The 13471-nt window shown below is 38.0% G+C and overlaps 1 protein-coding gene across 4 annotated transcripts in view; it reads left to right on the forward strand.

Moving 5' to 3' along the window:
* Positions 1-13471, forward strand: part of Zbtb44 (zinc finger and BTB domain containing 44) — a 55981-nt gene that overhangs the window by 24573 nt on the left and 17937 nt on the right. For all 4 annotated transcript variants that reach the window (XM_013123928.3, XM_013123927.3, XM_013123926.3 and 1 more), the window contains exon 2: positions 3751-4828. In XM_013123928.3, coding sequence (XP_012979382.1) covers positions 3811-4828 — 1018 coding nt within the window. In that variant the 5' untranslated portion in view covers positions 3751-3810. The remainder of the gene's footprint in view (positions 1-3750; positions 4829-13471) is intronic.

Below are 13471 nucleotides of genomic sequence, written 5' to 3' on the forward strand. Positions count from 1 at the left end.
AGAAGCAAGCTGTAAAGACTGAGCTGTCCATTTCCTAAGACAGGGTTTGATAGGGATGCTAGTGTTGAAGAGAAAAGGTCTGTGGTGGGATAACTTGAGAAAGGGCTTACGCATTATGTTATCTTTGTTTCTTTTCCTGTTGCTATGACAGATTACTATTACAAAAGGGCTTATTCCACAGTGAGCAAGACTTCCCACCTCTGTGAAACCTGAATAATTACCACAAGCATGCCCAAAGTTCCATCTCCTAAGTCTATAGTCTGTCAAGTTGACAACACTCACCATCACATATGCCTCTCAGTCATAAAAAATGAAAGGCAGTGTTGAAGCTACAGAGACAGCCTGATAGGTGTTTTAAGACAAAATGGACCTTTTCAATTTTCCCTGAAGATTGAGGGTGATACAGAGGGTGTATATAAAGGTGATACCCAAAGCTTTGTGAGCCCTGTTGGATTATTTTGGAAACAAAGGCTGTCCACCATTATTGCTTTGGAGATAATGGTTAAGGGGCAGGTGTGTGGGTTATCTTGTAAGAATACTTGGTTGACTTCTGAGGCATTTTTTTTGTTTTGGAGAGGAGGAAGGCTTCTAGGTGGCCCCCAAAGTGTCCAGGCAAGTTTTCCATCAATTTAGTGGGTAAGGAAGAGGTTAGTCTGAGATGTCCTTGAGGACTGACAGGCCTGCAGATAGAGCAGTTTTTGTTTTGTTTGTGTGGTTTTTTTGTTGTTGTTTTTGTTTTGTTTTGTTTATAGAGACAGGGTTTCTCTGTATTGCTTTGGAGTCTATCCTGGACCAGGCTGGCCTCGAACTCACAGAGGCCACCTGCCTCTGCCTCCCAAGTGTTGGGATTAAAGGCATGTGCCACCAATACCCGGCTTGATAAAGCAGTTTTTACTGAATTAAATTTATAACTTAATTACTGGTTTGAGAGTAGGTAAGGGGAATATGAAGATTGTGAAGAGGCTTGCACCCTACATAAGTATTATGTAGTCTGAGAGATGTTCCTTTTGTTGACAGAAGGAAGGATATTTTTTTCCTTGTAAGGAAAGTCAGAATCATTCTTTGTTAATTTCTTCCTCTGTTGGTTTCTCCTGCTCCTTTTAGCTGTACTCAGGAATGATTGAGGAAATAAATAGCCAGGGCCTCAGTGGCTAGGAAAAGGTAAAGCTTTCCATGTTTGTTTTTTGTTTGTTTTGTTTTTTAATCCATCTTGATATTTTGCAGTAGTTCTAAAACTTAAGTCTTGGTATCCTGTGCAGCAGATAACTGCAGCCTGACTTGAGATTTTGGCAACCCCAGTTAAAAGTCCTCTTCTAGATTGCTGCATATGAATGCAGGATGTGGAAGGCATGTTAGGAATCAGTATAGATGTTAAGTCTTAACCTTTTTTCAAGATGAGCACTCTGGTATAGGCAGTAAGTAATGTCTTATGGGCAGATGTTGTTTAGGGGTGTGTATAAACCTATAAAAACTAAAAACCTATGTCCCCACACAACAAATATGAGATAGAAACAGGCAGAAGAGAGAACTTAGTGGCACAGTACTTGTTCTGTAAACATGAAGATCTGAGTTCAGCTCCCCAACACTCACATAAAATGTTGGGGCATGGTGTTAAATACTTGTGATCCCAGAACTGGGGACACAGACAGGAAAATCCCAGTAGGCTAATTGTAATTTCTGGTCCTTTTAGAACTGAAAGAGACTACTACTGTTCCAACTACTGAATTTCTCTGTTGCTCATTACTATCTGAAACATGTATTTGATTAGCATCAGAGCTCTGATATAGGTTCTGTTATCCCTGTTTTACTGCCACAGAAATTAAAGTACAAAGACTAATTTGTACTATATATATGACATAATCAAGATGACAATCCAGTATTCTGGTTCCATTCTATGTTTTATCTGTGTCACTCTTGGCTGTTGGAAAATAATGTCATGTTTCTTCATCTTAGCTGTTCTTTAAATCAGACTCATATTCTTTAGAGCTTTCCCAAGTATAATAAGCCTGAGATAAAGAGAAAAAAATACCTCTGCTTTTAAAGTTGGGCCATTAAGAGTGGTTACTTTGATTGGGATCATGTGGTTGAGGGCAGTAACTATTTTTCCTTTCAGGAAAGAAGAAAAGAGTTGAATGGGGGTTTGGACCTCAAAACCCACTGATTATTGGCTAAAACTCCTTTTCTAATTTTTAGTCTTTTGGTTTGTCTCTGTATTGCTTTGGAGGTTGTTCTGGAACTTCCTCTGTAGACCAGGCTGGCCTCGAACTCCTAGAGATCCACCTGCCTCTGCCTCCTGAGTGCTGGGATTAAAAGTGTGAGCCACCAATGCCTAGCCTAATTTTTAGCTCTTTGATCATAGAAGATGGAGGTAACACTAGGTTGAAAAAGGTTTCCACTCCCTCCTTGTCTGGGTAGCCTTGTACTTTTTTTTGTGGAAGACTGCTGGTACAGTATCTGGGACCTCCACCCAAATAAAGTTTGAAGTAGTTTCATTTTAGCATTCTGTTGTACATTTTCCAATGATAGTCCTTGATTTCTTATTTTTTAGTATGTGTGTTCATGCAGATGGTCCCTGGGTCATGAGTATCATTTGCTCTGAAGTTAATCTTCTGCTCTCAACCACATACTAGGAATCAAAGTAATCACTCTTGTATGTTTACTGACATACAAGCACTGGACAACACGTGCTATATGTAGCCTTCCTGTTTGTTTAAGAGAATAATTGTCAAGTCCATGAAGTTATTTTCTGTCTAGATCAATCCTAACTGTATTATCTCTTTGTGATTACTTTGGGGTTTTTTGTTTAAGTTTGAGGTTTGGACAATTTTTTTGTTTTGTTGTTATTTTGAGTTTTTGGAGACAATCTATGTATCCCATGTAGGTCAGGTTGGCCTTGAACTTACGGTTATTTTCCTAATTTACTGCCTCCAAAATGCTAGGCTTATAGCCATACATTACAGTGTTTGCCTGTGATTACTTGTATTTAGGAAGAATGTGTGGAACAGGATTTGTTTTGTTGTTGTCTTTAATGATCTTAACTTGACTTTCTTCTCCGTTGAGGACTGAGCAACACCAATCTGTATGACAGAATAAGTGTCTAGAGCGGTTTGAATTTGGTCAAAGTCATTATTTCTATGGTTTCAGCTCTTTTACCTTCTTAAGATTCTTTTCATGTTATCCTTTATCATGATGCCAGGTGGGCAACAGTTTTGGCTCCTATCATTATAGTATTCATACTTTTTAAAAATCTTGAAATCTTTTCTTTTTCCCTTCTCCCATACATTTATCTGAAGAAAACATTTGACAGAATCATATAATGCTTGCCTGACATTATTTATTGTATGTTCATGTTTAGAAGCAGGATAATTACATACCTACTGACCAAGGTGTCACTCTATAATTGTTTTAAATGATGCTCATTAACAATAATTTATAGATGACTGGTTGATATCTAGAGAATGTGTTTTTATTATTTGTGCATTCATTTTATTTATTTGACACAGGATTTTACCCTCTAGCCCAGCTGGCATCAAACTTACTGTGCAGCACAGGCTTATGAGACAGTCTCCTTACTAGGATTATAAGAATTTGACACCACAACAGATCAGAAAATATTATTTTAATACATTCCATGCCTGAAGTTTTTTTCTTTCACTGTCAAAATTTTTTTAGTCTTTTTATTTGGCACAGTTGCTGCTACATGAAAACTATTAAGCTGTCATTTAATGTTTTATTTTCTATATTTTTTAGGACATTTCTGATTTATTGCATCCTTGAAGAGCCTCAGTCGTAGAGGAAGGAAAAAAAAAGATGGGTGTGAAAACATTTACTCACAGTTCCTCTTCCCACAGCCAGGAAATGCTGGGAAAACTAAATATGCTACGAAATGATGGACATTTTTGTGATATCACTATTCGTGTTCAGGACAAAATCTTCCGGGCTCATAAGGTGGTACTAGCAGCTTGCAGTGATTTCTTTCGAACAAAGCTTGTGGGCCAAGCAGAGGATGAGAACAAAAATGTGTTGGATCTGCATCATGTTACAGTAACTGGCTTTATACCTCTTTTAGAATACGCTTACACAGCCACTCTGTCAATTAACACAGAAAATATTATTGATGTTCTAGCCGCAGCCAGCTATATGCAAATGTTTAGTGTTGCTAGTACCTGCTCAGAGTTCATGAAATCAAGTATTTTGTGGAATACACCTAATAGCCAACCAGAAAAGGGTTTGGATGCTGGACAAGAAAATAGTTCCAACTGCAATTTTACATCTCGAGATGGAAGTATTTCTCCAGTGTCTTCGGAGTGCAGTGTTGTGGACAGGACCATTCCTGTTTGCCGGGAATCCCGAAGAAAACGCAAAAGCTACATTGTTATGTCTCCTGAGAGTCCTGTAAAATGTAGCACACAAACAAGTTCACCCCAGGTATTGAATTCTTCAGCTTCCTATGCAGAAAATAGAAATCAGCCAGTTGACTCTTCTTTAGCTTTTCCATGGACTTTCCCTTTTGGAATTGATCGAAGGATTCAGCCTGAGAAAGTGAAACAGGCAGAAAACACCCGGACTTTAGAAATGCCTGGCCCATCTGAGGCAGGCAGAAGAATGACTGACTTTGTGACTTGTGAGAGCACAAAAACTACCTTGCCTCTAGGTACAGAAGAAGATGTGCAGGTCAAAGTAGAAAGATTAAGTGATGAGGAGGTCCATGAGGAAGTGTCCCAGCCTGTCAGTGCATCTCAGAGCTCACTGAGTGATCAGCAGACAGTGCCCGGAAGTGAACCAGTTCAAGAGGACCTTCTGATTAGTCCACAGTCTTCCTCTATAGGTATAAATACTTCCTGTGGTTTTTATAGTCTGTTCAAACATTTTTAGGTTATTTGCTGTGCTCAGTCTTACAAAAAAAATCATAAAAAGAGAGCAGTTAAAACATGATAATTGAATTTAATTATCTGTTTGTTTTGAGTCCAGACCTCAATCTATAGCCCTGGCTGTCCTGGAACTCACAGAGATCCACCTGCCTCTGCTTGCAAAGTGCTAGGATCAAAGGTGTGAGCCACCATGATTAAAGGCTGATGATTGGATTTTTAAAAATTATTATTAGCACTGTAAGTTTTGCGTATGTGTTTAACAAGTTACACATTGAGGCAGAACAGAGGTCAATGGGGAATATAAGGGGCAAAGGCAGAGATAAAAGTTGTGAATTACCGTTTATTTAAAGAGACAGTTCTACTTTGTAGTCTTTGACCTTGAACTGCTTCTCCTCTTTTCTCTTGGGTGCTAGGATATCAGGTATATACCACCACACCCCGATGTTAATTGCTTTCAATTACAAAAGACAACCGGTTTTGAAAATCTAGTTGAAGAATCTAGACACCGTGATGCGGGCACTAAGGAAGCACAGGCAGGAGGGTAGTACCTCACAGCCATCTTCAGCTGTATAATCAAGGCCTGCTATGCGACCCCCTGTGTTTATCATGGGAATCCACTTACTGTTTTGTTCTTTATTAAAAATGGGTAAGGTCATTTGCTACCACATCTGAGGACCTAAGTTTGAGCTCTGGAACCTCTCTGATAAAAAGATAGATCTTGCATGCTTTCTTCCCTCCCTCCCTCCCTCTTAAAATAAATACATAGATGTAAAACATAAAAATATTTATTGTAAATTTAAGCAGTGTGCCAAACATGATCCTATGTAAACAGAAGATATCATTCTTACGACAAAGGAGATACTGGCCCACATAGAGAGGCAGATAAGTCAATAAGTGACTTACAACAAACTAGTAAAGATCCTGTTCTAGGCAAATTAAAAGGCATTATTAGTGTAGTAGTAGGAAGAGTAAGTTAACAATGTATATTTTAGTGGAGTTTAAATAGTGAGAATTTGCCCAAGTAAGTCCACAAAGTGAAGATGCTAAGAAACAACATCTAGTAGAAGAGCTTGATGGTTTAGAACATTGAATGTCTAAACAATGAGTTTAGTGCAAAGTGATGTACAAAGACGACATGGACACTTGAATCTTTGGGGCGTGAGTGGCAAATCTAAAGGAGCTGGAAGAACAAATTGTGGAGAGTTCCAGTTAAGGGTTGCGTTGAACTGAATGTAACAGATCTCTTCTACAGAGGCTTTACCAGACAGGATCTTATTTTTATTGTATGATACGTTCTAGAATAGGAAGTCTAGAACTGGTAATGTGGATCTACTGTGTAATCAGTGTTCTAGGCTCCTTGTATATTTATAACTTACTATCTTTAGCTAACAGTTTATCTGTAGGCTTCTTTGCTTTGTGGCAATGATTTCATCTTGACTTGTATTCTAGAAAGCGATAGATAGCACTTGTAATTAGGAATGCACTAATGAAGGTTTCCCAGAAGCACTTAAGAAACAAGTGTTAGTTTGTGCTACATGATCTTTTTTAGCTACAGAGAAACTTGAGGAAAACTAGTTTGCTTTTGGTATTGATATGTAAGAGATTTGGCTCAGAAACTTGTTAACCTGTGTAAGTCTAAAACTTACTTCCTCCTTCCTTCCTTCCTTTTTTTTTTTTTTTTTTTTTTTTTTTTATGTATGAGTGCTCTGTCTGTCAGGTATGCATGCCAGAGGCGGGGCTTTTTATGATAAGATGGTTGTAAAACCACCATGTCATCGTTGCTGGGAATTGAACACAGGACCTCTGGAAGAGCAGCCTGTGCAGCCAGTGTTCTTAACCACTGAGTCATCTCTCCAGCCCCTAAAACTTTTTAATTACAATATTTTATAAATAATGAATCAATACAATCTAGTAATATTCAAGTATGTGAAGTGAAAGGAAGGGATCAAAGTACTCAGGATAAAATAATCATATTTCTTTTATATTCATTGATACTAAGTAACTAGTTTATTGTCTGAATGCAGCTGTATCTTACTGTTGATAATCTTTGCTATTTTTTTCTTAAGGACACAAAAATTGATACTTATAAAATGGGTAGAGCCGGACAATCCCAGCACTCGGGAAGCAGAGGCAGGCGGATCTCTGTGAGTTCGAGGCCAGGCTGGTCCGACAGCCTCCAAAACAATACAGAGAAACCCTGTCTGGTAAAAACCAAAATAAAATAAAACGGATAGAATTTGTCATGTAGGTACACTAACTGCAGTATGAACATTGGTAGGAGAAAGTTGGAGTCTTAGTTTTAATAATAATCAGCAAGATGAGTTGCGTGTGAATTTTGCTTGGATATGACCAGGCAATGTTGGACCACAAAGAAATCAGAAGTTGGCATTGATAATACATTACAAATTTGGACTTTAAGAAACTATGGGAGAGCAAAAACCCTTGACCACTTCCTATGTTAGGTTGGGAAGTGATTAAAATAATAATAATATTTTTAACAGGTTAAAAAAAACAGGAACATATTAACTTTGTTAATTTCTTGTGTTTTGACACACTGAGTTTCCAGGGCTGCTGTGACAAAGTACCACAAGCTTGGTAATTTCACAACAGTAAAATTTATTTTCTCACAGTTCAGAAGGATAAAATTCTAAAATAAGGGTTCCCTTAAAGGTTCCCTAGGAGAAACTCTTTCTTGCTTCTTCAAGTCCTGACAGTTTCCAGCCATCATTTTCATTCCAGTACAGTTTTATCATTCATATCGCTTTTATTATAACATGACTTTCCTTGTCTGACCATACCTGTCACTGAGTCTCTGATCTTTTACTGGACTTCATTTGATCTTATGTAGCCACATCCTAACTTGATTATTCCCACAAAGGCCCCAATTACAAATAAAGTCTTATTTTTAGTAGCCAAGGTAAGACATCAACTTTTGAGAGACAGTTTTATACACCCGAATTTGAGTCAAGACATTTTTTGAAGAATTTGAATATATTACATTGATAAAATGATCATAGCCATTTTGAGTCTTTAGTCTTAAACTGTCCTAGTACCTTCTAAACAGTAATTACTGTTTAACTATCTGAAAATTTAGAAATCCAAATATTTAAATATCTTGGTAACTACAAGTGAAATACTCATTCATTACTCCAGGTATATCTACTAGGTTCATATTTTGCATTTATAACCTTACTAAACATGGCTATATAGAGAAATTAATATGAGTAGACAAAACCTTTAAGTTATATAGGCAGAGTTTCTACTTGTATCATGGATTCCATAACATGAACATAGATATCTGACCTAGATATCATATTATCACATGCTCTGAATGGATTTTTTTCTGCCTTCATATCAAGTACACTAATTACTTTAACCTATCTTTACATCTACAGATTTCTGCATTAAAACAAAGGTGTAAAGAACAGAAAAGTATATTCCTAGGATACTGTGGGCAATCAATAAGTGTTCTAGTCGTGGTACTTTATCTTCTGTATTTCAGAAGAGCATTAATTACTGTAAGCAGTTTAACTTACTGATTCATTAAAGAAGATAGCAAAGTGGTAGCTTATCATTCCACTGACTGATAAATTTGAAAACTACATCATTCTGAAATTGTAAAGTAGTAAAAATTTGGCTATCTATGGATTTTATTCAAGTGAAATTTTGCCTATATTTTAAGTTCCCATTTTCACTAGTTGCCCAGTAAGAGGTTAAATCTAACATCTTGAACATAGGATAAGTGAAAGCAATAATTACAGCAAATCTAAAGGTGGAAAAATGCTGCTGAGATGTATTTTATCCAGAAAGATACAGCTGGACCTGGAGAGGTGGCTCCGGGTTAAGAGTGCTACCTACTCTGCTAAAGGGATTGATTCAGTTCCCAGTACCCGGCAGGAGTTCACAACTGCCCATCTTCTCCCGCTCCAGGAGATCAGTGTCCTCTTCTGGCCCCTGCAGTTACTGTATTCACATGTACACTCCATGCACACACAGGTAATTAAAAATATTTTGTTTAAACACAGGCCATCAATTTGTAGAACATTTCAAGAAAAATCAAATAATCTTAGATGTAAAGGCTCCATTATTTATTTTAAAGTAATCAGTTGCCTGTGTTCACCAAGGACAGATACAAATGACTTTATATAAGCTGCAGTTCACTGAGCTAGCAAAAGAATTCTGAACTCTAGAATTCTGCCATTAAAATAAAGTGACTGAGGTATACTTGCCCTGCCTTGCCCTGATACTCAAGGACAAGTTTGCTCAGTCATCTTTTCTAGAGAACCATAACTCTACTTTGTGAGATTCGGAAGCGTTCTTAGTGTTATTGAAAGCAGCTCCTTCCTTACCTGTTTGCAGTTGAGTTTGAGGAAGCATACAGATCTTTGAAGTACACATCATACCGACCTGTAAGAGTAAATCCTAAGATTCAAAGTACAATTCCCTATTGTAAAAGGCTGCCGATTCACTTAAATGTCTTTTAGAAGATTATAAAACAGTTTCACCAAAGAACAATTTGTATCTGGTTAAATAGTCAAAATACTCCTAAAAGACCTTATTTATAAGAAGTAAAATAATTTGAATAGTCGTGTCACAGACCTTTAGTCCCAGCACTCAGGAGGCAGAGGTAGAAGCAGGAGGATCTCTGAATTTGAGACCCTGGTCTACAAGAGCTAGTTCCAGGACAGTCAGAGCTGTTACACAGAGAAACCCTGTCTCAAAAAACAAAACAAAAAGACAGTGAAGAAGAAACAAAATAAACCCAGCAGCAAAGAGCAGTTACTGAAATATTTGAACTTGGCTCATGAATTTACCAGCAGGCAAGGACAGTTTGCATCTCAAAAAAGATTTCCGATCTTCAGTGTTAATGAAAGAGCTTTAATGCATGGCAACTAGAGAATCTCCTAGACTGCCATTGCTGTCAGAGTCCTATCTCCAGAGTCCAAGTACAGTTGATTTCACTGCTCCTTTGCAAGGGTGATCACACCACAAGGCTTTTGTGGGGTTTTGTTTGCTTGTTTTTGGTTTTTTGGTAAGATGGTGCTTGGAGGAATTAGCAGAGGATTTAAGCCTGTGTTAGGTGATTTTAGGGAATTTGCTCACTACTATAGATACCAGAGTGTGAGCATAATTTATGACTGAACCTTCGTAAATATCTTCTAGAAGTGCAGATTAAAATGAGCTCACAGTGTCGATAGCCTACTGGCTAAGGAGAAGGATATGGATGTTGTGACTGCAGAGTCCTCTTGTTTTGTCTGCACTTAAACAAAAGTATATTTTCCACCCTTCCTTACCTTTAGTAAGGGTCGCAGAGCCCTGTGAGGTTATTTATGTCTAACAGAAGAATGCTGTGGCATAACTGAGGGCACTAGACCTGCTCCGGAGAGGGTTTGGTCTGGTCCTGAATGTTAAGGCTGCTTTTGTCCTTCCCTTCCCTCTCTCTCTTTTTCCTTTTCTCATTTGACACTAGGCAATGAGTGTAGGACTTTGCATGTGAAAATACTCTCATCCACTAGATATTCATCCGTCTTGTCCTTAATACACCATACTAAAAACAAGTATATACTGGAGCCCGAGTTTATTGAGTAGTAATAATGTCACAAGATGTAGCAGTTTCAATGGCAGCAATTTGCCAGATAACCTCATCTGCCTTTAGTAACTGATATGATGATTACATGTTTTTGGTGATTGTGGTTGGTTGGTTTTTTGAGACAAGGTTCCTCTGTGTAACAGTCCTGGCTGTTCTCAGAAATCACAGAGATCCTTCTGCCTTCCTCTGTTCCCCAGTTCTGGGATTAAAGGCATGTGCCACCACCTCCCAGCATACATGTTCTTTTATTCCAGTTTTAATCATTACTATTACCTCTCATATCATGCAGCACATAATAAATGTATCTTTGTAAATGTATCTATGTCATTTACAGAATGATTATAATAGGCTACAACAGAATTCAAGAGGTTTCAGAAATAGATTGATAGGAATGCAAGAAGAGGGGGCTGGAGAGATGACTCAGTGGTTAAGAGCACTGGCTGCTCTTCCAGAGGCCCTGATTTCAGTTCCCAGCAACCACATGATGGCTCACAACCATCCATAATGAGATCTGGTCCCTCTTCTGGCCTGTTGGCATACCTGCAAGCAGAACGCTGTATATATAATAAATAAATCTTGAGATGGGGGGGGCAAGAAGAGTGCACTGGTAAAGAAAGATGCCAAAAACAGCCACCACAGGGAAGAAGCTGCTGCCATGACCTAGAGGCTGGAAAGCAGAAACGTAGAAGTGAGTTCATGGCAAGGTGAAAAGACAGAGCCAGAACAGGAAGGTCCAAATGGGAGCAGGTGGAAAGGCAGTCAGATAGGCTGTCAACTGTGTGGAGAACCAAGTCGTACTCTCTCCCTAAGGCAGTCCGGAGGCATCTGGCCTGTCCTCCTGGGAACACACAGACCAGATGAAAGATCTCTGCAGGGCTATGCCACTGTAGTGCTTGCTGTCCTTCACTTTATGTGTTAAAAGGAAAGGAGTTGTACACCCTTTCTTTGGTCTGGTATATCTGAGTTCTGAGGCAACAGAAGCCATATTGTATACCATTTCCTATTATTGAAAGGGTAGTTTGATTTTATAAGCCATCTCTTACATATCAAGCCAGTTGTGTCCACAAATCAACTTGACTGTAGTTTCAAGAAGGAGAGGTCTGTCCAGAATTCTCAGTTGTCTTCAATACCTATGAGTAGAATGGAGCCCAGGGCCTTTTGTAGATTTGACTCTACCACTGCATGTTAGATATCCAACCCAAAAACTCCATTAAAATTAAATTTTAATAATGTAAGAAACATTATTAGTCATTAACTTTTGCAGTTTGCTGTTAAGTCATCTAATTCAGATTCCAGTTCATATAATTACTTGTATGTGCTTGTTGGCAAATGAAATATACTTTTGTTCATATTTTGTTCATATTCCTTTTCATTAAGGAATAAAAGAAAGGATGGAATGAAAATGAGCAGTTCTTTAACAAAGTGCTGCATTATCTGTTTTTTTCTACCCTAAATCTGGGTTCTTAAAAATGTCAGAAGACCCAGAAATAAATTTAATTAGGTAGACATGGAGGACAAGCATAGTCATTTAATAGTAAGGAAGCAGGGAAAGGAGAAGGCATGTATAGAATCAGTAGGGTAGGTTGGAGGTACAATTGAAGACAGGCATAAGTGCTTACATCCCTGTCTATTTACACGAGTGTCTAATAATCTGTGTAGTAGGGTGTAGCATAATGTTGCTTTCAATCAAGAAACAAGCAAAAAAATGTATTCTTTATTTAAGTCAAGAAAAAATGTGAACTTGAGGGATACAGTTAGGCTTTTTTGTTGTTGTTTTTTCAAGACAGCGTTTCTTGGTGTAGTTCTAGCTGGTCCTGTAACTGACTCTGTAGTCCAGTCTAGCCTCAAACTCAGAAATTGGCCTGCCTTTATCTCCTGAGTACTAGGATTGATGGTGTACACCACCATGTCTGGGCTTAAAACAAACAAACAAAAAAGTCAAGTGGAACATGTGCTTGTTTCCTAGTAATGGCAAACAAGTTCAAATAGTCTGAAGAGAAAAGCCGAAATACTAGATTCTAAGTTTATATCTGAAGGAAATGCCATATATGCTAAATATTTTTGTACATATAGTATATTGCATAAATGGTTAAAACTAGAATATATAAACTTTCATTAAAATATGGCCAGCTGGGTGTAGTGGTACTCACATTTAGTCCCAGCACTCAGGAGGCAGGTACAGGTGGATCTCTTTGGTCTATATAAAGAGTTTCTGGACAACCAGGCATATATAGAGAGACCCTGTCTTTAAGAGTGTGAGTACATGCGTATTCATACATTCCTCTAAAAGCTTGTTTGCTCCTAAGGAAATAGAATTAAGATTTGTTCATTATGCAACATAGCTCATTTGCAGACAGTAAAGAATTGGTATATTTCATTACCTGGTTAAACTAGATTATTTGAATCCACTGTTATTACAAGCAACAAATTCTAGAATTTAAAATGTCACCTCAAAAGTGTTTTAATAACCTAAAAAGGTTATAAAAGAGATACCAAATGAAAGTTACTAGAAGTTCCCCAACCCAAAATGGCTTGCAGATCATTAGAGCCAGTTATTTTCATTTAAGACCTTTGTCAAATTCCCTGATGCAAAATACTGCTTATTTTGGGCTACATCTTCTCCTAAGTTCTGTGATCCTAAATGCTCCATTTGCCACCATGGTGAATATCTGCAGTGTTTAGCCAGGCAACCTCATAAACATTGAACACTGCAACCTTTTGTACCTTATGAGAACTGCAAGATGGAATACATTTTCATACATGACCTTCTGGCCCAGCTTTCCTACAGTGTTGAAGATGAGGACCTAGCCAAAATGGAAGAGAACCCTGATTATATTCCACATGGGTACGTGACTTCACTGGTCATGAAGTACTCACACTGGTGTCTTGGCCTGACTTAGAGCTGTTACCATAGTCAAGACCAGGAAGGTCATGCTTGTGAACCTTACCACTAACCTTGTGTCCTTGCCTCTCAAGAATAACTAGGCAGCCTTGTACCTTTATTCTAACA

The sequence above is a fragment of the Mesocricetus auratus genome, unplaced genomic scaffold, assembly GCF_017639785.1.
Source record: "Mesocricetus auratus isolate SY011 unplaced genomic scaffold, BCM_Maur_2.0 Super-Scaffold_100022, whole genome shotgun sequence".
Classification (NCBI taxonomy): Eukaryota; Metazoa; Chordata; class Mammalia; order Rodentia; family Cricetidae; genus Mesocricetus; species Mesocricetus auratus.